Source organism: Bemisia tabaci, chromosome 10, assembly GCF_918797505.1.
Source record: "Bemisia tabaci chromosome 10, PGI_BMITA_v3".
Taxonomy (NCBI): Eukaryota; Metazoa; Arthropoda; class Insecta; order Hemiptera; family Aleyrodidae; genus Bemisia; species Bemisia tabaci.
The window spans coordinates 19,163,104-19,188,531 of NC_092802.1; the positions used below are offsets into that span (position 1 = coordinate 19,163,104).

At 40.5% G+C, this 25,428-nt stretch overlaps 1 protein-coding gene across 2 annotated transcripts in view; it reads left to right on the top strand.

Moving 5' to 3' along the window:
- LOC109033369 (uncharacterized) overlaps nt 1-25,428 on the top strand; it is a 358,654-nt gene that overhangs the window by 37,906 nt on the left and 295,320 nt on the right. For both annotated transcript variants that reach the window (XM_072305106.1, XM_072305107.1), the window contains exon 4: nt 21,050-21,207. In XM_072305106.1, the coding sequence (XP_072161207.1) occupies nt 21,079-21,207 (129 nt within the window). In that variant the 5' untranslated portion in view covers nt 21,050-21,078. The remainder of the gene's footprint in view (nt 1-21,049; nt 21,208-25,428) is intronic.

Here is a 25,428-nt window from a genome sequence, read left to right on the forward strand (position 1 = left end):
ATTCAGTTACGCTTTTGAACAGAGGAAGAATGGACGCACCCATTTCACACAGTAATCGATGCAAGAAAATGAAGCCTTCATTGTATTTTCATCATCAACTTATGAAATTATGAGAATAGAACAAGTACGTACCTTTCATTAAAGACCTTGCTACTATTGTTGGTTGGGCAAAATGATGTTTCTAACAACTCCTGACGCAAAATCAAAGAGACTCAGAAGAAACCAATTTGAGCAAATGCTCACAGTCAAAGATCTTTGATTGTGTGACATTAAGTTGATCTATTATTGAATCGTTCCGAAAAGAGATGGAATTGTGCCTCACATACTAAGGTACGCAAGCCCTGCGTAACAAGAACGGTAGAAGAGATAGGAGGATTCCAAGATAAATAAGAAAACATATTCTTAATTTCAAAAACATACACTTCAGAAACGCATAATCACTCCATAGCACATAGGTTGATAGTAAGATATAGAGAAAATACATTTTGGTCGAAGTTCAGTGACAGTCGCATGTGAAGGCCGAGGCTCATATTTCAGTAATTTTTAGACTTTAATCATGAGCATGCATTCTGTGATGTAAATGCTGCTTCCTTTTTAAAGTTTGGCACAATTTCGGTATAATTTCGTTAACGTAATTTACCTGAATTACATCTATCGCTTAGGTCAGGTACTGACATAAACATGACGACATAACCTCACTTAAAAATTTGTCACATATCGTTCAATAAAATAAAGTTATCACTTGAACATTGAAACTAGGGTAATAGTATATCGGGCTCCAGTAGAACACGTGAGGCATAATAATATGAGTATGTAAATATAGTAGTTAGCATCTACAAAGAATTAAACTCTTATCTAACTTAGGTAAATCTATTCACAACTAGTTAGAGGCTGGTAGGGGAATTTCGTTCCCGAAACTCGGACGGACCTGAACAGAATGAACCAATGGCATTGAACCACTACCGGTTTTTCTCTAAATTCAAAAGGTTACAGCTAAAATTGTGAAAGATATTAGCCGATGCTGAATTATCCGTGCGATGAAGCCCTATTAAATGTGGTAGAAATGAAATCCTCATATCCTCAACCTTGATCCTTTGTAGGTTTCACTGGAATCGGCCAACGTATAAGCGAGAAATCTGCTGTGAAAGGTGGTCTTGACGGGGAGGTCGGCAGTCAGTTTAGTCGTTTTTACGTAATTTCTCTTCTAAAACATTTGGAATGTTAAAATAAAGTCAAAAGCGGCACACACGGTAACATGGCGATTCTTTAGGTACCCACTTTTATGGGTCTAAGGTTTACCGTTATCGCGGAGTTTGAGTGACTTTCTCAGGACCTTGGATTCTTGAAATTCAAATTTCCCGGCAAAGTGAAAAGTAAAATTTTCGTCGTTTTGGGTCCTTAAGTGCTTATAACTTTTTGAAAACTCAATGGATCTTAATGAAACTCTTACACTTTGTAGTCCTCATTGAGATGCGTCCGTAGACACCAAGATCGTAGGAATCCGTGCCGTCGTTTGGGCTGCAGTCGAATGGGAACCGAATCAATTTTCAGATTAAGGGAGTTGCCTGTGACTAAGAGTGTCGGCCACCCGTTTGTTATCGGGACTTTAGTAGGACGTCATTTTCCTCGACCGGGGGTGGCTACCGCCACTCTTGATATGGGCGCTCAACGCTCCATGATCACCACAAGAACCGCAAAATATCTGAAGCTCAAGTGCACAACTTCTTCAGCAGTCATCAACGCCGTCTCAGAAACTCCTGTCAAACTCAAAGGCACTACTGAGATTGCCCTAAAAACGGCTGAGAAGGAGTTGGTCATTCAAAACTGTTCAGTCGAAGTGTTGAACAGCATCACAGCCCCGTTGCCCACACAACGGGTATCACAAGAGGTGCATACAAAGGTTCGAGATTTCAAACTAGCGGATCCACAATTTGATTTGCCTGGAGAAATCGACATGCTGTGTGGAGCCGACCTCCTACCATATCTACGCCTCGGAGCACCCGTGGTCTTAGGTGCAAACATGCCAATGGCCATACCGACCATTTTTGGCACGGCCTTGATGGGCCCCACGGCGGTGCAAGCACAGCATTTGCACTGTGCACACTGCAATACACTGTTAAACACGGAAGCACCTGTGATACACAAAGTATTTCACATTCAAGCTGATCGACCGAAAATTTTCGTCGCAAACCGTGAAAACAAATTCAAGTTGTCGCACTCCAACGTTATTAAGAGTGTCTTCAAATCAAAGGGAAACCTCGCTCTACCTCAATTTCGGACCCAAAATGCGTCCCCTCGAATCAAATCAGCGGCAAGCTCCTCCGTTACCCCCAAACAAAGCGAACGTTCTTCGCCTAACAAAAACCTTACCCCTCAACGACATTGGCCCAAACGGATCTCTCCGTCATCGGATGGCTCCTGGTCGTCATCCACCCGCGTTAACGTGCAAAAATCAAAATTCAAATTCAAGCGATTACCATCTCGTAATCCACCACGTTCTTACGATGATCCAATCAACTCATTCTCCTCCCGCAAGACGAGAAAAATCATCAGAGCTTTGGGATGGCGATCTCCTACCGGTGTCCGCTCTTGCGACCACACCCTGGGGTCAAATATAGTTGAACACGGGGGTTCAAAGCGGGGAGTGTGTTAAGAATCCCGCTATGCGCTGCGCGTGCCCACTCTCGTTATCCCGCTATGCGCCGCGCGTGCCCACTGCGCCCCGGGGATTCCCGGATCCGCGCTTACTATTTTCGCCGCTAGAGCGCGCTCCCCGTAGACCTGCCGTTGCGGTCCATTCAAAGGCCGCTTAAAGGGCACTAACCGAAACCTTTGCCCCTTTGACGTGGTAAACACATAATTCATGGACGTCTAACCCGTCTTACCGGGATTTCCAGCTGAAAGGCTCAAATTGAGCCTTTTGGCAGCGCTCCGTGCGCGGCCGCCCCGTCAATGGGGCCCGCACCCGTTTCACCTGGGCTCTGCCCACTTCTTTCATTCATCACTCTCGATTTCATTGTATCAAGTCACTTCTTCGAACCTCCTGAGTTCATTGTCTCAGGTTCTTCCTACGTCTACAAGTAAGTACGAGTAAGTATACGGAGCTGCTAAGCATTTCGGCGCTCCTTTCCTTCTTCGGCGCTACGTTCTTACGGCGCTAAGACCTCTTCAACAGGGTTGCCACGTCTTTCGGTACTCTGCGTCTCTTCTTCGGCGCTACGTTCTTACGGCGCTAAGACTTCTTCAACAGGGTTGCCACGTCTTTCGGTACTCTGCTTCTCTTCTTCGGTGCTACGTTCTTACGGCGCTAAGACTTCTGCAACAGGGTTGCCACGTCTTTCGGTACTCTGCTTCTCTTCTTATGCGCTACGTCCTATACGGCGCTAAGACTTCTTCAACAGGGTTGCCACGTTTTTCGGCACTCTGCTTCGGTGCTAAGCTTTACGGTGCCACGAACTCTTCTTCAAGGGCGATCCTCAATCTCACGCCCCTTCGTTCTCTCTCTCTCTTCTTCACATTCCTTTAACTTCTCTCAACAAATCTTTCTCACTCTACATTTCTTCTTCTTTCTCTTCCTAAGTTATTCTTGTTGCCCTGCCTTTAAGGTGGCTGCCTGCGAGACTATCCTCGGGATGACTTCTTTTCTTCTTCTCTTTCCTATCCTACTTCTCTAGGTTCTCTAACAGTGCCGTTGCAGTGTAGCCATCGATGTGCAACGAACTCCTTTGAACACCCCAGAGCATCACGAAATCGTTGCCAGATCCACATGAAAATCACTTGAAAAATGGCTTACCAACCCGCGGAAGCGTTAGATCAGGCAACGGCGCTCGAAGGGTACGTAATTAGCCGCTGAGTTTCTGGGTCACGTTAACATCATGTTTGCCGTATTAATTGGAGTAACCACTTTCCACGGCCGGGAGAAGGATATGCCCTTATCCGGGAAGGAAAGAGGCTCTCCATCTACCCGTCATTGTTGTCAAGGTGGCTCCGAACAAAATTTTTCCCCAGTTTTGCAATTTTTGTCATTAAAACTCCCCTGCAAGAAAGGATGTTCCATTTACCTAAATCATTTTCCTTTTCGAAATTCGAAAAACAATGGGTCAGTTGCGTTGATCTCAGAAACGTGTTTTTAAAGCTCGTCCCTTGTAGATCAGCTAAAAATAATAAGATCTGTCCAAAAAGCAACTTTCTACATTCATTAATAACCGAGATACTGCACTTTCACTGAAAAAATAAGTATGGTAACGGCTACTATAGGTCTACTTGATTTTCTATGCAATGACACTAATCAGTGAAAACGACCAGAATTATGGTAGTATTCACCAGAATTCAGGTGATTCTTACCACAATATATGGTAAATGCTACCACACAATCTGGTGTTAATTACCATACTCGGAACGCTGTGTCAGAGTATGGTAAAATCTACTATATTTTTTTTTCAGTAATTTAAAAAATTCGGTTCTTGGCGTCATCTACCGTGGTGACACCCCTGGATTCGTCAGAATTTCGTTTCACGTTAAGTGACCACTTCAATTTTTTTTTTTTTTTTGGAAGGAATTTTATTTAAATATAACGTAACTACTACAGGTATTTCCTTGTATCTATCTACATGGTTTAAAACTAAAACTAAACGAATCGCATTAAATTTGCATGGTACGTTAGGTAATACGCTGATTATCTAAAAAAATGGAAACTGTCAAATGCTCCGCCTTCTTTTCTAGAGATATTAAAACATAAAGGTTTTTAGTTTAACCGTCCAGTTCAGATGTGATACATGAAATATTGATTAAATACCGCCGCACTGAAGCAATGTTACTTTCCAAGCGCTGAATTGGTATACTGGCACAATCATACTCAAATGGCGACCCTATATATCGGAATATGTCTGCCTTGATTAAGAAAAAATATTGCTTTTTCCATCTCTCTGATAGCTGGAAAACAGTACCGCATAGCTGACAATTTTTCCGAAAATGAGTTAGCAAGTTTGCCGCATTTCACAGTATAAAATACGCATACTGACTTTTTAATGTTTTCAATGGACCACTAGACAAGGTACGAATTTCAGCATTCTGATATATGTTTCTTTACTAAAATTTCACGTAGAATACGAAACGCACAACGAAAATTACCGAAATCAACTCCTTCCAAAGATATTTAATGATTCTTGATGCGTGGATTCAAACCACCCACTCATTAAAACTCAATGCTCTACGTGATTCACATCGCGCGCTAAACGTTTATCATGACAGTCTCTGCGATATAAAAATCTGGCAACCTCAATCTTGACGCTTTGGCTCAGCTGTAGCAAATTGCTTATAGTTTGAACAACAAATGGTGGAAAATGAACATTACTCGATTGAGAAGCTTGTTGAAACCGTTGTAGTGCGCGATTTGACTCACGTAGAGCTTTGAGTTTCTTGTGAGCGGGCAGTTCAAATTCCTTGTAACCAATGTGAAATAAAAACGTTAATATCTTCGTTTGGAGTTTGTTTCATTAGTTTTCGTTGTGCGCATTGTGTTTTATGTGAAATTCTGGCTAAGAAACATGTATCAGAATGCTTAAATTCGTACCATGTCTAGTGGTCCATTCCGTATGAAAGCGCTGTCATTACATACACTGGAAAAAAAACACATTGGACCTAGAGTCCAGATTCTTGAAAACATTGACAAGAAAAAATACTCTCGATCCAATCGGATTTTTGCTTGAATTGAAACGAAATCCGCTTAAATTAAGAGGATTGGTTCTTGATTTAAGCTGGATTCTGATTAAATCAAGAGTACTTTTTCTTGTCGATGTGTTTAAGAGTCTGGAGTCTACATCGAATGTGTTTTTTTTTCCAGTGCAGGTCACAAATCCCAAAATTACGGAAACGGTGAAGTTTTTCGTCCTGTGAAATCGTCAGATTGCAGGCAGGCGATTTTTAGCCATCATTTTGTTCCTCAAAACAAGTTTGCAACAGCATGGTTCGTGGAAAGAGGACAGAATGACGTCACGCAATGTTCGGCCGATCGAAAGTGTGATTGAAAGATCCGATTCGGAACGACCGAAATAAAATTAAATCGACCGTAATATTTATTATTCGCCAGTTTCAGGAACTTTTCGAGCCGGCCGGAAACAAGTTTAGTCGGGTATTTAATTGTTTGACAGTGCGTTGCGTTAGGATGGGGCTAATGAGCACAGCTGCACAAATACAGAACTTTCGCAGCAACTTCAAAAGTTCAAAAACGACCGAATTTTCGTTTACGCCTTGATTCCGAGTGAGGGCTTATTAAATCCTATCTTAGAGCGCGGTGCAGTTGGGGCGTGATTCCCGCCGCACAGTGGAACGAGTCAGCGGGTAAGGTCGGACAAAATCTGGAAACTTTAAGGGCGTATAACTTCGTTCGTACAAAACTTTGAGATTTTAAAAGTGGTTCCATTGGTTTCTTCGTGAAATTTTATTCCAGAAGCATACCTTTTAAAATTTAGATGGAGATGATGCATGTGTGAGGAATTTGCGATTTGACTGTTGATTCTTACGTAAAAGTTCGCGAGAAACACGACGGTGCCACTGGTTTTCTCTGAAATCAACTCCCAAGCTCAAAAAATGCTCTCAAGTTTAGGCCAAAATGGAGGGGATATCCCACGCTACCCTGAGAGTCCACCTCTACATCAAGACGAACTTTCCATGCAAAGATAGGGAGCAAATACATTGACAGGGCTGCCACTTTATTTGGGGACTCCAAAACTGAAAACACGGCAACCCTGCTAATGTATTCGTTCCCTATCTTTGCATAAAGAGCTTGTCTTGATGTAGAGGTGGACTCTCGGGACAGCGTGGGATATCCCCTCCATTTTGGCCTCAACTTGAGAGCTTTTTTTGAGCTTGGGAGTTGATTTCAGAGAAAACCAGTGGCACCATCGTGTTTCTCCCGAACTTGTACGTAAGAATCAACAGTCAAATTTCCAAATTCCTCACATATGCAACATCTCCATTGTGACGAATTAAACATCAAAATTTGAAGGTTTACATATAGTAAACATTTTCATGACCGACCTCTCTGATGGTCTCAATCCACTGTGCAGCGGAGTTCTCTGCTTCGAGAAAAAAAGTTCAGTCATTATTTGAGCCCCGGCACGGTGGCTCATTATGTCGTTCCTATGACGTAAGAACGTCCTTTTCTCGGTATAACTCTATGCTCTCTGGGATTTATACGGAAATCGAGACAGAAAGCAACAGAAACACAGAAAGCTCTTGTTTTCTGTTCTTTCGACAGAAGAGCGAAGATTTTTAGTTGCAAGAAAACGAGCTAGACTAATACCTACTACTCAATCCTAGTCGTCATCAAGTCATCATGCTACTAACTCAACTGACAACTAAAAAAAGCCGGGTTTTTTCCCCCAATTTTTTTATTTTGGTTTTGCAGCAGAAAAAAAGACGTAAGTGTTAGTCTAATCTTCCTGCCTTCCAGGACCCTCTAAAAATTTGCCCTCTTTTACACTAGATATCGACGGTGAAACTACCAGACCACGTATCTCGTTTGCGGTTTTTAAAAATCTCCGCTCTCATTTTATTTTTTTTAAAGAAGAACGATTCAATATTATTACTTGAAATTTTCACAGAATTTTTTTCGCACTGAGAGGAGAAATTACAAAGGTTTTCAAGAATCAGCATTGAGAAGTTTCCTCTTTAAAAAATAAAGTATGACAGGAAGTTTGCGACGCCGCAAACCAAGATACGTGGTTTGGTAGTTTCACCGTCGATAGGGGTCTCACAATGCGGGTCACTGGACAACGTATGAATTACAGCACAACGCTAAGTATTTTCTCTTCAAAAGTTCACGATATTTCAAAGACCGGTGATATGACACATCCCGGATTTTAATGATTGGTTTAGTTATTAATCTTAATCTATCATACGTAACATTATGTTACCGTGATCATCAATAATGTTACCAAATTCCACGGTTCTACTATAGTGGAATCCCGCGGGACATTACTACCGTGGTAAACGTAAAATAACAGTGTTTTTTTTCTCGATGCTAATGTCAACGGACTGTTTTAAATTCCCATTACGAGGACATTCCCATCAAAATTTTCCGCTTTAATGCCGCGAGATCATTTTTTCTAGGAAATATATTGTCTCGTCTGGGAGTTTACTGCCGTGCCAAGTGGAAAATTACCGCGAAAGCATCCGAATGTTGACAAATTTCCTCTCGGAAAATATTCATGTGTGAAATAAGTTATGAGTGTTCTTCCTTTAAATTTTCAAACGCTTTGGATCAAATTACGAACAAAATTCTCGAGCAACTACGTGGAAGACATACTTTTACTACTTTTCAAAAAAAAAAAATCGTTATATTTGTCAAAGGAAAATTGCCAACATCTAAAGGGCCGTCTGGTTTCAGGACATTCCGTCTACGATTTTCTGTCCCTGCACCTGTTTTGTCCGATGGTTTACGTCCTTGCATAAAATGAGTAACAATGACTTGGTCTAAGCGTTATACTTTAGTCCGTGTGTAAAATTATATTGACATATCGAAATGACCAAATTGAGAGAGAAGGAGATGTTGTTATGCTAACTCATTTTTTAAATGAAACTTTACTTTCTTCTTTTGATTCAATTTTTTCAAACTGTCTTCGGTGAATCCCTGGTTTTATTTCCACCCTTAAACTTTTCTATGTAAAATATTCCTTCAATATACCTTTTTTTCTCTTTTTTTGATGAAAATATTACTTCATTTTGAAACATTCACTTTTTTAAAACGTGGCAAATATTTGTTAAACCTTATCCAAGCGATGACATCGACTTAATCTCAATGAGCTGTAGTTGTGTTAAAAGAGACTATAACGAAAATGAATGAAAGAGGGGAAAAACCAAGAAGAACGCAATCTTTGGTTTTAACCCATTTGTACAGCGATCTTTTAGAGTCAAATACGTCCAAGTCTGAGCGTTTGGTTGCGTGTGCGCCACGCTGCAACACAGTAGAGGCACAAAATGTAAAAAAAAAAATTAAAATGGAAATCCCTAAATTTGCCTCGGAACCATCTTAATATTTACAATACTTTCAATATATTTTCCTTTGAGACATTTCTTTTCTTTCATTAATATAAATGAGAATAATCGATGTGGAGTGTGCAAACATTTCAAAATCGTGAGTTGAAAACCGCTGACGCCGCGAGTTCAAATAATAGAGCCAAACACGAAACGCGCGCGGAGTATACTGCCAGCACGACGCGACATGCGCATAGGCGCCTACAAATCTAACAGGGATACCTCACCCATTACGCAATGCGTGAAGTATCCCTGTTAGGTTTGTAGGCGCTTGTGCGCAAGTCACGCTGGTCGCCCGTCGCCCGCCGCGCAGCGGCAGCGCACCGCGGCGCTTCTAGCAACTATTTCTAAACAGAGGTGTTGCACAGTGTCATACGAAATAGAAGGCGCTCCAACATATTAAGAATGGCAGGCATCCTTTAAAAGTACGGAGCTGTCCTCGCAGAATAAATTAAGATACCACAGCACAAAAAGAGGGCGGTATTCCAAAAACCCACCAAGTCCTAGAACATAATTTTTGACTTACAATAGAGAAAAAAGTGACTCGATGTAGGTAGAAACGTTCTTGAGTATGCCGTCAAGAAGATTTTATTAGAATCAAGAACCAAATTGCTTAATAGAAGCGGGTTTCTGCTTGATGTAAATGACTTTTATTTTTATAAAAGCATCTTTTCTTCTGTACACAATTCATTTCTGCACTTCTGTATCATTTTTTTTTTTTTTTCCTATTCACGAGGAAATCTTCTCGGCAGTAAATTTGAGCATATTTCTTTTTAATTCAAGTCACTTTTTCCGCTAATGAAGTTCAAAAATCATGCCAAACGTCATTGAATATAGATACCAGAACTTAGTAAGTTTTTCTACTACCAATCCCTCCTTGTCGTCGTAACTCGATTTAATTTACTAGGGAACTTTGTGCTTTTGAATGATGTCATCAATCCTGATACGTTGGGGTACTTTCAATCTCGTATGATATTGTGTAACACCTCCGTGGAGAAATAGTAACTCGAAGCACGACGGTACGCCGGTGCCGTCGCAAAGTTATCGTACACAGGAAAAATCTAAGAGCCTTTAGCTGAGGCAAATCAAAAGGTTTATCCCGTTCAGGAATAACAAAATTGGATTTTCTTGAGATTTAATTAAGTCCTGTCGCATCAAAAAGATGTAAAGAGTTTTAGTGAATGTAGCCTCATAGAATTGACGCAAAAAAAACAAGAAAAAGGAACAAACCCTTGAAGTATGTAGTAAGGTTGAAGTATAAGTACGCAGATGAAAATGGAAAATCCACGGACGAAAATCTGGATCCTGACGATCCTTGTAGGACTGCTGAGTAAGGTAATAAATACTTTTTTCAATCTTTGTTCACTTATTATTTTTAAAATATGCTCATATTTTTCCCGACGTTGCCACATACTACAGAAAATTATTTGTGCGAAAATGATTTTTTGCGGAAACCATAATCGGAAAAATTACCACAAATGTACTTTGTGCGGAAAAGATAGTCTCTGAATGTTCCTCCGTGGGGGTGCTTAAGGGGAAGGGGCTCACACTGCGTTTATCCTTAGCACACTGGAAAGATAAACCACATTGGATCTAGAGTCCAGACTCTTGAAAACTTTGACAAGAAAAAATACTCTTGATTCAATCAGATTTTTGCTTAAATCAAGAACCAAGCCTCTTAAAATGAGCGGATTTCCTTTTGATTTAACCCTAGTCTGCCTGAGTGGGGTCAGATTGACCCCACGGGAGTTTCAACTCTTTGCCATTTCTCGTGGTATGCACGAAATTTTTTGTCCTTCACAGATAGCTCTACAAAAACATCTAGGAACACGATTTTGAAGGAAAAACAAAAAAAGAAAAAAAAATGTGCGTGAGAGATCAAAAAATTCACGAGTAGCCCTAGAAAGCCTGAGCTGGGTCAGATATCCTTATAACATATATTTTACCATTCAGCATCACAAAAGCTTACTTTGAAGGTGTATTCATTTTTCTCTTTTTAATTTTTTTCAGAAACTTATAAAACAAGCAAAATTTTTCAGATTTTTTTCGTTTTCAGTATTCAGTAGCCCTATGATTTTTTTTTTCTCATGCTGAGAACAACATGGCAACATGTGTATGATAATATGGTTGCATACCCTGCGCCGTGTTTTTTTAAAACTTAGATATGCTTTATGGTTAAGGCCTGTAAGGTTAGTGCACTGATATTAACTAAAAACATGAAAAAAACACAGCTAACTAATTGATTTTCAGCTGGGGTCAAATTGACCCCGCTCAGGCTTTCTCGTTGGTTCAGAGGCTCAGGCAGACTAGGGTTAAGCAAAAATCTGATTAAATCAAGAGTATTTTTTCTTGTCGATGTTTTTAAGAGTCTAGACTCTAGATCCAATGTGTTTTTTTTTTCCAGTGCACAGTAGTTTAGCCGCGTAGCGGCCAGAGGTCGTGCTTCCCAGCATATTAACGATTCGGTCTCCTCGTAAAATCCATTATCGCGGCCGTTTGGATTTGACCCTGCGTGACGGTTCATTTGCGGCAAATCTGGCACACCCGTGAACCGGAGCCCGGAAGGACGCGCTAACTCTCTAAATAGGGTATTTAACGATTCTGCAGCTACAAATTCACCTCCGGTGAAACAAAGCTCATTTTTTTTCGCCACGGTCCGACCTCGCATCCTGGTCCCGGATCCCAGCGGAAGTTTATTTTTCAATCGTAACCCGGATCGTCAGCCAGCGCTGCTTCACGCCCTGATGCCGTATCGTGCATATAGGGGGTGCGCCCTTCACCCGCCACGCAACCCAACTTCCACACTGAAAAAAAGTCACGGGTTGTATAGACATGTCGCAGGCAAATAGTGAAATCAGGCATTTTGTCAAATGCCTAGGCAGATAGTTAAATTTTGACGGTCTATAAAATTTTGTGAATTTATGGCGAGGAGCTTGTGAGTTTTCAATACTTTTTCTTACAGGATTATTACTCAATTTTACTCAAATCTTACTCAAATTTTTTCTGTGAATTTTTTCTTACAGGAGAAATCAATTATTTTGTCTGAAATTAGGGAAAGAAGCAGAATTACAATCCAAGTTGGAATATTTGACTATTTGCCTAGGCATTTCACAAAATGCCTGATTTTACTATTTGTCTTTGACAGACATACCACCCGTTCCGGGCTCAGAGGCTGGAAGTTACGGGTGCTGGAGCCGTAGTTTCGATTGCTCCGGGTGTTACGCCCGGAATTGCCGGCCACTGAGCCCAGAACGTGGACGGCATGCCTATATAACCCGTATGTACCTATGGCTTCCACCGTTTTTTTTTTTTTTTTTTTTTTTTTTTTTTTTTTTTTTTTTTTTTTTTGTGAAGGAGGGTGAGGGTGTGTGTGTGTGCAGAGGGCGCTTCCCCGATCAGCGTAAGTTAATTTAAATAAAGCGGGCTCATCCAGGAATCAACTTTTATATCGATAGCCGCTTAAATCATGAAACTGGTCGGGTGGATCTTTTAGATAAGAACAAAACCTCCGAAAACTTGAGCGTTTACCTTGTTTAATTCAGAGAATTTTCAACTTTATCTCTTGTACAACAAAACAGCGTGCGTCACCACTTCCACTTGCGTCGTATGCAAGTGGACCTTTTTTTCTGCTGATATAATTTAATTTTAAAAGAACCTCGTCAGAAAATTCCAGTCATTGTCTAAAGTTGGCTGAAGGTGCAATAGACACGAAGCGAAAAAAATTCCAGTCCATAATATGCCGTCCATTGGAACACGTCAATGAGAGAAATGGAGCATGTAAATGGAAACTTAGAGAATCTATAGCTTTAATACAATACGACGAAGTTTTTAAGATGTTTGCATTGATTTTTTCTTAAAATTTTCTGGAAATAGTAGCTCGCAGAATTTAAAAAAGGACAAAATAAACGATCAAATTTGCAGTTCTATTACAACAAATGCACATCCGAACTCGCTCAACTGTATATGCCGCTCCATGAAATAAAAAATAAGTTTTATAACTATTTGGCAACATTTTACTGCGTAGTTTGCCACAATAATATTTCAACGATTCAACGGTGGATATCTGCAAATTATTATCTAAACGGGAGCTTTTTTCCATTTTTCACGATTAGTGAGATATTTAACGCTCTCAGATGGATTCGCCTTGGGCGAGGAACCCACTTTATCTCACTTGTTCCGCCCAAGTTATTGTTTTTTGCCCCCGTTATTCTAATTATTTCGCAACCTGTTGTTTGTTTTTTTTTTTTTATTTTTAGTATTTCGTTGTTGTTTTTCCGTTCTACCGTTTGGAAAAGTTCCAGTGCCAACACCGGATAGATATTCCCTCTCTACTGGGACCGAATTCGTTAACATTTCAGAGGGATCTAGCAAGCTGTCAACATTGTTTTCTCTCCATTTGAGCTTACGGTGAAGAATCGATGTTCGTTGGAACATCCGGTCCCTTTAAAAAATGATTCGGAACCAAAGGTTTGAATGGAGAGAATGTTTTGAAACGCAGTGAGCGAAAGGAAAGAATGATACATTTAACCGCATTCCCAGTTGATTTTGGTACCAGCTAAGAGATATACGTTGGTCAACCATTTTCCTAATAGAATCATTGATTTGTCTATCCCTTGACAGACAAATACCGGTATGACAGTATTGGACAGTATACCGGTCCTCCCCGGTTCGGTGAGTGACACTGGCTACTTCAATTTTCTCCCTGTCGTGATTTCGTGATTTTATGGTCAAAAAATGGTAAAATTGGGGAGAGGAACGGGCCCACGGTTGCTAAGCATGCGTTGCTAGGCACCTTTGTTTGCGATGTATATCGCCATACATGCGATAATCGACCCTAACTCACTATCTATCGATATATAGATATCGATTTGCCTCATGTATTTGTTGTGTTTGATTGTGTTTCATGATGTGTTTGATGTTTTTGACGTGTTTGTTGTGTTTGATTGTGTTTGGTATGTTTGATGTGTTTGATGGGCTTTTTGTGTTTGTCGTGTTCATTGTGTGTTGTGTGTCACAACAAACACATCAAACGCATCATGAAACACAATCAAACACAACAAACTCGCACAACAGACTCGCATTGTCTTTACTCTCAGTAAAAAGGGACTCTACTCCAAGCTCCTCGAATATTCAATTTTTATTCTCTACATATTTAATATTTTACCCGCGGGAATTCGAGGACACCCGAACGTTCACATGACGTCTACCGTAGAACGGCACCGCACCTCAGAGCTCCCGAAAGTTCTCGCGCTTTTCAGCAGGAGCGCGATAAGATATTAGGGACGCGGACTAATCCGCACTGCAAGATTTCAGTTAAATCCGCTCCGAATATCCCCGAACTCGCGTCTCCCTAGCATGCACACGCCGCGCCAAAGACAACAGTTTCCGATGCGCTCCCAAGTTGAGCGCTCATAACTTCAAAGACCAGTAAAGTAAGTAACCCTTCTTCACAATTCCATCCTCCGTCGCCGCTTTTCATCGCTTTCCCGGCGCAAAGGCGAACCCCCGTCCCCGCATGAGCCACAAAACGCATTAAGTTTACAGGGAACAAAGGGTCGTCCTAAAATATAGTTTCTCTCTTATGTCGAAGGAGTGACGTTTTGCACGCGTCGTGGCCTGGCGATTATATCGCGCGGTGTGGTGCTTTCCGCCGCACAATAGAACGCGGAAAAGTCGGACACGGAATTTCTGACTGAAACTTTAAAGTTCAATCCTTATATTGTCACATTTTAAACTTAGAGGGTGTTTTCCGCGGAAAAATTTACGAGAATCAGTTAATACACCTTCAATAGCCCATTTTTTTATATTAACAAAAATACATGGAGAAAAAAATCTCGTGCGTGGGACCCGAAGTTTAGGTCATATGAATCTCTGAAGTTTTCGGATTGAGCATCTGAACGCACTTTAGGTATAGCTATCGAGGTTCGGATCACACATCTGAAACTTCGGTTCTTACATCTGAAGTACTACAGTTTCCACATCAGAAAAACTTCGGTTCTCACATCCGAAAAGCTTCGGTTCTCAAATCTGAAGTACTTCAGATGTAAGAACTGAAGTTTCAGATGTGTGATCCGAACCTCAGCAGCTAGACCTAAAGTGTTCAGATGCTCAATCCGAAAACTTCAGAGATCCATGTGACCTAAACTTCGGGTCCCACGCACGAAGTTTTTTTCTTCGTGTACAAGCTTCAAGAGTCATTGGAAAAGTGGCTGTAAAATTATTTACTAAAACTTCAAATGTTAATGTTTACGTTGTCACATTTCTTAACTTAAAGGGTGTTCTCAAAAGTAAGTGATATCAGGAGTTCAACTGAAACACCTTTAATTTTCTCGGGGTTTTTTTGGTATTAACGTACATACAAGTATCGAGAGTCAGCGAGAGAGGGTGGGTATGAAATTTTTGACTGAAACTTCCGATGCTTTTGTTTATTTTGTTACATTTTAAATTTAATGGTGTCTCCATCCGATAATTTTACGAGGTTCGTAATTACGATGATATTTTTATGATTATTAATTTGGTTGATTTACTTGAAGTTTTTTATAAGCCACGCATATGTAATGATGTGATGAATTTTAGTATTTTGTGTATACTTTTGACCTCCTTGACCTCTTCAATCACTTTTGACCCTTTCCACTGTGTGACGGGCACCACCAAGGCAGGTAATTGGAAAGTGAGAACGGGGGAGCTTCGCGGGAGTTCCCGGGGGAGGGGGAGGGGGAGGGTAAGGGGGTTTGGGGGAAATAAATTGTAATATGCGCGAGAGCGACGCTCCCGAATTCGCCCGGTTAAAACCTCCTGACAGGCCCGCCTAGCGATGACAATGTCGTCTCGCGAGCGTTAAATCCCGACTTGGCGAATTTTAAGTTTTCACGCGTTGCCAGTTTGGCTTCGCCGAAGTTTTCACGGTGCCATATGGGACTACTTTCGTTTGTATGAAGCACCAATGTTTTTCGTCAAAGTTACCGGAGCAATGAAGTTTTTGTTCGTACAAATCTGCGAAAGAACAGTATTTTCCCAGAGACAAGAGACCCTCCACTGGCCTCCTAGTGACAGGTGGAAGATTTTAATTTCGGGGTTTCAACAGTTCCTCGTGGACAATTATAAGGAAGCAACAGTCATCACCCTAATTTTGGCTGTTGACCTACCTACATGGTGGATGATGAGTTTCGGATGACGTCATGAGCCAAACAGGTTTCCCAATCTTCGGCCATTTTCGGCTTGTTTGCTAAACAAAACTGCCAACACGTTGTTAAACATCAACCACGTAGGTAAGTCAACAGTAGAATGCTGAAGTCCCGAAAGTAAAAGCTACCACCATTGCCGAGATACCAATGGAGGGTCTTTTGTCTCTGTTACCGGAACAGTGAAGTTTTTTGTCGTACAAATCTGCGAAAGAACAGCATTTCCCTTGCCGTCTATCCCAAGTATACCCTTTCATTTTCTACCAAGTTTTAACCAAAAAAAGTGTCAATCGGCGGTCAAAAACGTGAATTTCAAGTAGGTATTATTCATGTAGGAAACAACGTGCCCAGCTGCTTTGTCTAATGTGGAATAATGAATAAGGTCAAAGGTAAAATTTTTTGATTTTTATCCAAGCTTTAGAAATCTAAAGGTCATAAACTGCGTTTAACGATTAAGTTATACGAATGCATTTTTAGGAATTTCGGGTTATAAGATTTTAGAGTCTTTTTTGGCAACCATAAACACACGATCAAGTTCTGAAGCAAAGGATTGATGACAAAATTGATTATATTATTGTATTCTGTGTTACTCTGTCGTTTGTTCTGTGTTGACTCCGTCCTTAACACATGCTTCGAAAATCCCAGCATCTCTTCTACACAGTAAGAAAAGTAACCAAAATCTTGTGTTAACAAGGGAGATACAACCCCTGGTAAAAATTGGCAGTAGAATATGTGTTCCAAAATACCACAGACCTACGGCCGGCTGTAAGATTTCCAATAGCTCCTATAGCCGGCTACACAATTTCTTATAGCCTTTTAAAGCCAATGGCGATTAAGCAACTCACAGCCAGGCGATAAAGTGTATGCTAAACGTCACTAATTACGGATGCTAGGACTTAGTGAGTTTTTGGACCACTGCTTTCTTTTTGGGCCGTAGTCTCTTGATTTATTTTGCGAGGAAAGCTCCGTACTTTTGATGGCTGCCTGCCATTCCTAATATATTAAAGCGCCTTCAGTTTCGTATGATACTGTGCAATACCTCTGGTGTGAAATAGTTGCATCAAGCACCGTGGCACGCTGCGGTGCGCCAGGCGGGCAGCCAGCGCTAAACGCGCATTGACGCCTACAAACCTAACAGGGATAATTCACGCGTTGCGCAATGCGTGAAGTATCCCTGTTAGGTTTGTAGGCGCCTGTGCGTCGCCGCTCCGCTTTGTGTTAGGCTCTAATATTTAATCTGGCGGAGTCAGCGTTATTCAACTCATGATTTTGAAATGTTTGCACATCCTGCATGGAGTATTCTCGTTTTAATTGATGAAAAAAAAAAAAAATACGTATTAAAGGAAAATATAATGTGTGTTTTGTAAATATTAAGGTTGTTCCGTATCAAAATTAATGATTTCCAAAGCACACGAATTTCTACACAATTTCTTATATCCTTTTATAACCGATGGCGAAAAAGCAACAGCCAGGCGATAAAGTGTAAAGCCCGGCTATAGGAACTATAGCCCGGCTGCATAATTTTTTATCGCTTCGTATAGCCCGGCCGTATGATTTTCTCCGCATTCTACAGCCAGTTATATGATTTTCTGTGGTCTTCTTTAGCTGGCTATAAGAATTCCTATGGGTGGATTTCTGTAGATTTTCATTTTGCTGTCGCCGGATGATTTCGAGGCGGTAATCTACGGAATATGTCTAACTTATTTTTTTTTACACTTCGGTAGGTCTTGGCCATCTTAAAAAATTGTTAAATCTACTTTAAATGCCGAAGCATACTTTCGGGAATTTTTTTAATAGTGCAAATGTCAACTCCGGCTAATGTCGCCAGGCTAAATTCGAACACAAGAACTGTTCTGCTGACTTTTTGGCGGAGTCCTGCACAATTTTGATGCTTTATTTAAATTGTTGAATAGATGGGGTCTACTGAAAAATTGTTAGAAAACTATTTAAAAGTCAGGGGAACGTGCACCATACATAGAAAGTTGTGTCGCTAGCTTTGGTGTCAACTCCGGCGGAGCTATTTTCGCGCATTCCGGAGCAAATAGCTGATAGTGCGCGCGCAGGGTAGCCATCGTGATTGTGTTTTTTCAAGAGTTGGAGGTCCCGGGCTATCGGAAACACTGCTTTGATAAACATAAGTAAACCTTTTCTGCATCAAATATTTGGATTTCTAAAAATGGTAATTTGAAACTGTCAACTCCATTTATGTTAAAATTTCATACTGGGGAAGTGGCGCCAGTGATATAATTCAGTATATGATGTACCTGCACGATCGAACCTCAAAACAATCGGTTTTGTTTGTATTCTGCATCGTGGACACTTTCTTTCCCGCGAAAAACACTCAAATGTCAACTCCGGCCGCGTCAACTCCGACCTTGTCAACTCCGGCCCAATGACGTTTAACGTTATTAAGCTGAACTTTATTCGACATTCGTGTAATATTTTTGTTCAATTGTTTGTTCCAGTTCATTAGATTTCAGTCTTTAGTTAAATATTCGTTATTTTTTCAAAAAACTTTGTCTTATAATTTCACCTATGTCAACTCCGGCCCAATGACGTTTAACATTGTAAAACATAGCTCTTATTTGACATTCGTGTAATATTTTTGTTCAATTGTTTGTCCCAGTTCATTAGAGTTCAGTCTTTAGTAAAATATTTGTTATTTTTTCAAATAACTTTATTTTGTAATTTCATTTCTGTCAACTCCGACCTTATCGATTCCGGCCCAATGGCGTTTAACGTTGTAAAACTGAGCTTTATTTGACATTCGTGTAATATTTTTGTTCAATTGTTTGTTCCAGTTCATTAGATTTCAGTCTTTAGTTAAACATTCGTTATTTTTTCAAATAACTTTGTTTTGTAATTTCGTCTATGTCAACTCCGACCTTGTCGACTCCGGCCCAATGACGTTTAACGTTGTAAAACTGAGCTTTATTTGACATTCGTGTAATATTTTTGTTCAATTGTTTGTTCCAGTTCATTAGATTTTAGTCTTTAGTTAAATATTCGTTATTTTTTCAAATAACTTCGTTTTGTAATTTCATCTATGTCAACTCCGTACTACCTGTCAACTCCGGCCATCGGTGAAAAAACGACTGTAAAGACTATTTTTTTAAGAATCAAATCGGTTTTATGAGAAGATTAGTTTAATTAAGGGTATCATTGAGAGTTTTAATGCATTTTCAGTATCTTCGATTGGTTTTTTTTCTTAGGAGGATTAAAATAAAAGTGTGTTTTTCAGAATATTAAGCCTTTTCCGTACTGAAATTCCAAAAATGACCATTTGTAAGTCATTTTAAAGTATTATCCTCATCATTTTTTTATTCACTTGACTTCTCTTACTTGAAAAAGCAATAAAAAACCTTAAGTTGAAGGAAAGAAGCCTTGCAAGTACTAAATACAGGATGTGAAATGAGACTGGCTGGAGTTGACAAAGTAGACTTTTTTCGTTCACTTACTAGCAAAAAAAAAAAAATTGGCCCTACAGAAGTTGACCCCTCCACTTAAATATGATTCTACATAGTATACTACTTCTAAAAAATGCTTTGTGGATTACCTACTGTAAAATTTTTTTTGAAGGAAAAAAAATTCCCAAAATGAAAATCTACAGAAATCCACCCCTATGGTATTTTGAAACGCAGCTCTTATCGCCAATTTTTACACACGAAGCATCACAAGCTGTTGGTTGATTTTTTGTCTGGTTTTCCTTGTGTCAAATCTACCAAATCTTCGGATTAAGGTGACCAAATCTTTGTATTGAAAATCTTCGTCCTCCTTCAAAAATTAGTCGCCAGCCGCCAGGAAGGAACCTGGATATATCGGTGGTAATCCAATGTCTAAGGCACTCTCAAGTCGTGATCTCTAAAAATGAGGTGGGCGGGAGAGTACATAAGTTCAGCAGCAGGACACTCTCTTCACGATCCTGTGTCTCCTGTGTCCTGTGTCTGCTGCATTGACCGAAAGCAACGGTATGGGTCAATTCACGCAAAAAAATTGTATTGAGCAACCAAGTCCGTTGGCTTGATCTGACACGAAAAAAGTAACACATTTAACACAGAGTATCACCAAACACAGGCATTTTCATCTGTGCATGTCGGAAATTAACGTTGGCTGCGAAAATGGACCATCGCAATCACCAGGGTGGCAAAATTTCACAAAAAATAAAATTTTGAAATTTCACGTGAAATGTTTCATTTTTACGCAGAAAATTATGAAATATATTGAAAAATACCGGTTCCTTTCCATGTTTCGCAAAGTGAGAACACTTTGTCTTTCTCCTATTTTTGTGTGTTTGGTTGCGGTTTGCATCGCGAAAAAAATAAAATTGTTAATTTCACAATTCAATTGCTAAAAAAAGTGACTGCAATGTTTCAATGTAGATTTCACAACACAAAAATGCTAATTTTACCACCGCCGCGGTTAAATTAGCTTACGATAGTGGTTAATGTAGCAGTTTTTTGTTGTAAAATCTACATTGAAACATTGCAGTCACTTTTTTTAGCAATTGAATTGTTAAATCGGCAATTTAATTTTTGTCGTGTACTCTAGTCCCTAAAAAATAGAAAATATTTCAGTCTCGTGAAATTTCATGAAATATTTTACTGTAATGTCCAATATTTCATTTCTCTCTTACGTTTCACGCCACCCTGGCAACCACCAGAGGATTTCAAGAGCGTTGAGAAAATGTATCATGCGAGAAACTTGTTATCCTGTGGAATGAACCTGAGTTACGGCAACGGCAGACCCGGGTTATGAGTGAACTTATATTAGGGAAGTTTTGAGGGATGGCCTGTACAATGACGATGACGTGTGGTCTGGTTTTGTGCCGGCAGGAAGAGCATGGCGCTAGGATGCTGAAGGAATGAGAAATATCTCGTTGCGATCCGGCACTGTGAGTAATCTGCAGTCATCGCCCATCAGCACCGAGGTTCGTTATCCGTTCGGCGTTCAGAATGATTTCGGCCAGGTCGTCATCCCGACCAGACTCAAGGTGAGCCACACATACCACCATTTCTAATTAGTCATGAGTTTTAATAACTTGCCCTACCTATCAACAATTGAATCACTAAGAACGAAAACACACCAACTCGGTATCTCGAAAATACTTAAGTTTCATTAAAGACATTCAGTTTTCATGAAGGTCATCGATGCTAGCGCATCTGTTCCAACTTGGACCTTTGAAGTGTCCTTGACTACTTGTGTTTTGGCACCAAACATCTTTGCCTTTAACTAACTCCTTCACTTACTGTGCAATTTTGTGTGTTTCTTGATTATTTTCATTTTTTTGCGTTGGTGTGTTTTTGTCCTCACTGATTCAATTAAGATCCAAAATTTTCCCTCCACTTTCTGATCTCCACACCATCCTTTCAAAGTTTTTACATGAAATCCCTCTCTTTTTCAAACGAAGTGGACGTATTTCTGTCAAATGGAACTAAGCGCCAATTTGACTTCCTTTTGAGGAATTTAGAATTCCGGATAGCGCGTTCTGTCAAACGGAACTAAGCGCCATGGAAAAGCATTGAGAGCATAGGACGGAATGATCCCGGCGCCCGGTTCCGCCGCCAATCCAAGCCCCCCTCTAATTTTCTCACCCTATGGCGCTTAGGTCCGTTTGACAGAAATACGTCCGATTAATCTCCAAATGTAATGTATTCTTCGTTTGTCCTTTCTTTTAATTTTGTGCACTACCCTTTTGTGACCCCTTCTTTTCAAATTTTTAAATTCTGTATTACACTATTTTGATCTCTCATTCTCTAAAGTGTTAATAGCTCAAATGTTAAAAGCACCAAATAAACGTATCTACCAACCAACCATACATTTTTTTGAGCATTCAATCGCGAATCTCATGTCTTAAGGTTGTAGTGGGATAGTTGCGCTGGTCACGGAATCGTGTTTTGATGCTTGATTCTTGTAGTTTAGCTAAAAGAATAAGGTCTGACCAAACAGCAACTTTCTACGTTGAATATTAAACAAGATATCGCGCTTCGAAAAATTCGATTCATGACGTCATCCACAGCGGTAGTGACACCCTTGCTTTCTTCCACCTTTCTTTCATCCGAGTTCCATGTTGGGCATCCAGCGCAAATGTGCGTAACAACGAAACGACTGAACGCAAAGTCTTGTAGGCGCTAATATGCTTTTCACGCCAACCGACCGACTGCACTGCTTTTGGCGCGATGCGAGAAGTATTCATACAGTCTTGTAGGCGCTAATATGCGGCTCGCGCCAAATGCAGTGTTAGGCGCAATGCGAGAAGTATTCATACAGCCTTGCAGGCGCTAATCTGCGCTCAACGCCGGCCGCAATGTGTTTGGCGCGATTATTCGAACACGCGTTAGAATACTCGCGGCTTCGAATGATGAGGCTTGAAAGGCCTAGAGTCCCTTTAAACTGAGAGTCAAGACAAGTCGGCTCATGGATGTCACAAACGGGAATAAAGATTACAGAAATTGAACGTTCTTCGTAATCTTTGATCGGCCCATTCTCAAATTCCTTTCTCCGTTCCTCCTCTCATTCCGTTTGTTCCTTGCCGAACCCGTAATTCCCTGGTCCATTCCAGATTATAATCTTTGAAATCGGTAAAAATGTAATCTTTATTCCCGTTTGTGACACTGTGGAGGCCTAAAATACGGGAACCAATCAGAAATGGATTAAAATTGTCTTGACTCTCAGTATAAAGGGACTCTAGAAAGGCCTTGCTTTCATCCGAGTTTCACGTTGAACAACAACAAGTGCAAATGTGCGTCACGCTGACTAACGAAAGCAAGGTGGAAGAGACCAAGGGTGTTACTACCGCGGTGGATGACGGCAAAACCCGACTTTTCTTGGAGCGATATCTCGGTTAATACTGAACGTAAAAGGGTGCAGTTTGGACGGATCTTATTACTTTTAGCTTATATACAATAATCAAATATCAGATATCAGAAAGTTCCGGGAAGAATTCAGAGAATCTCAAAAGCTCCGAAATTTGGTTATAGTTCAGGGCAAAATGGGAGCACTGAAAATCACCATCATGCCCGTACTCTCTCAATATAGGTACTCTATTACTGGCCAATTGTCAGCCGCAACTTTCAGACAACTTTTCCTTTCAGACACCCTTTTATACTCCCTAAGAACCACCCTCCAGAACTTCGCACTCCGGATCGATGAAGCCGACCACCGGAAGCACTTCGTGGGCGACTAATCTTTGACCTATAAACTTTTTGTTTTCCAACATGACAGGAAGACAGTCGACTCCGAAAGACGAACGCACTTGTTTTGCATTCGTCCTCCCCGTTGAATTTTGCTCAATGTTTTATGAGTTGGCAGCACTCGGCATTATTCATACGCCCTTTGCGGAGGTGACTTTGTTGACACATCACTCATAACGGAGTCTCAGCGAACGTACCTGTTTTCCGCCGAATGGTCAATCGTGACCGCCTTTAGCGCACTTGACAAAACGGCGTAACTCTCCGTCACGTAAGCCGGCGAGAGCGTGGAGGTACATGGACGACGCGGCTCAGCTAAATATGGAGATACGTTATTTTGTAGTCAGGATGTAGGCTGTACAAACAAGGCACCTGCAAACGGATTATCGACTACTGGGGCGAGTAAATACTGACCCGGTCAACCTGGTTTCAGGTACTGCTTCAGGAAATTGTGCCAATGCTTGCGCTATTCGTTTGAATGTAACACATGGTGAAGCTTTCGTGTTTGTACGAACGCGTAGCTCCTTAGTTTGGTAAGACATTGGAACAGAATTTCTTACAAGAATGTGGCTCTTAACCGGATTGCATTTTGCAAAAAAGAACCAGGAGCATTGCAATATTGCTAAGATTCGTCGTTTTCCTCACGAAAGAACGTAACTACATTTCAATGTTGCCAAATTTCCTTTCGTAAATTGCATTTTAACCAGAAAAGTATTGGGCATTTCTAACTGAAAATTTCACTGATTTTTCTTCCGATTTCATGCAAAAACAAGACAAATTTGGATATAAATTGCACACTTATATTTTTGTAAAATAAATTAATTGTTGGAGTCAATTTGGCAACCTTGGATTGGAGTTACGTTCCTTCGTGTGGGAGACGACGGATTGTGCAACTTCTTTTGTCTTGGAAGAAAAACCTGATTACCCATTAACAGTTTCTATTTTACTCGCTAAAAACAGTAAATTTAAGACAAAGTTACAATATAAATTTCACATTTTTTCATGGTTTCAGTAATTTTTTTGCAAAGGATGAAAATGCACAATCTTAGCATCATCGCAATTCTTCTGGTTCCTTTTTGCAAAACGCAATCCAACTTGCATAAATTCTAAACGTGTTACAGTGGCGAGGCGTGAATAGTCGATGATCGATGTCTCTTCATTTGAAGCTATGGTAAATTATCGAATATTAAGGTGTTCGTTGCGAACACCCTGTTTTTTCGATCTTTTTCCTTAGGTTTAAATGACAGCATCAATCGACAAAACACTCCACGTCACGCCACTCACGTGTTCCTTGTGAAGTAAGAGGGAATGACTCGGTGGAAGGTTAATTTGAAGAATGGAAATTTAACATTTAGGGAGCTTCATCAGATTTTGCAAATATCGTGTAACTATTTCTCTCATTCAACAGGAATCTTGGGAACTTAGAACAATGATTCTTGTATTGAAATTAAGACCAATATGTAGACAAAATTTCCCATAAAAAGTCTTAAAAGCGAGGGCTTTTATGTTATTTTATAGTGAGAAGCATCATGCAGAATTTTAGTGACACTTATGATAGTGCGGATGTGCACACATGCATGCAACACTTACAAATGCTTGGATGCAACAAATAACATCTGCGTTGCGTATCCGGAATAATGAAGGCGCTTTTCAATAGAAACGCGTGGATGCAACAAGGATCATCTGCGTTGCATATTCGGAAAATTAAAGGCGCTTTTCAGCAGAAATGTGTGGATGCAACAAGGAACATCCGCGTTGCATATGCGGAAAAATGAAGGCGACTCAGCTTTTAAACGGAACCGAGATTGAAAAAGGTCACTTAGCTAACGCTACGTGGCTCAAAAGCACTGCCGTGAAAGCAAGCTTTTAATATGGCCATGCCCCGCGAGCACCCGGTCGGGAGCGGAGCCGTGAAACAGCTGTCAAAGAAAACAGATACTTTTCATAATAGCCATTGATGGGTAAATAAAGCAGAATCCTGCTTTAATCCAATTACTCGTAAATGCAACCCGCCCGCCCCCGGA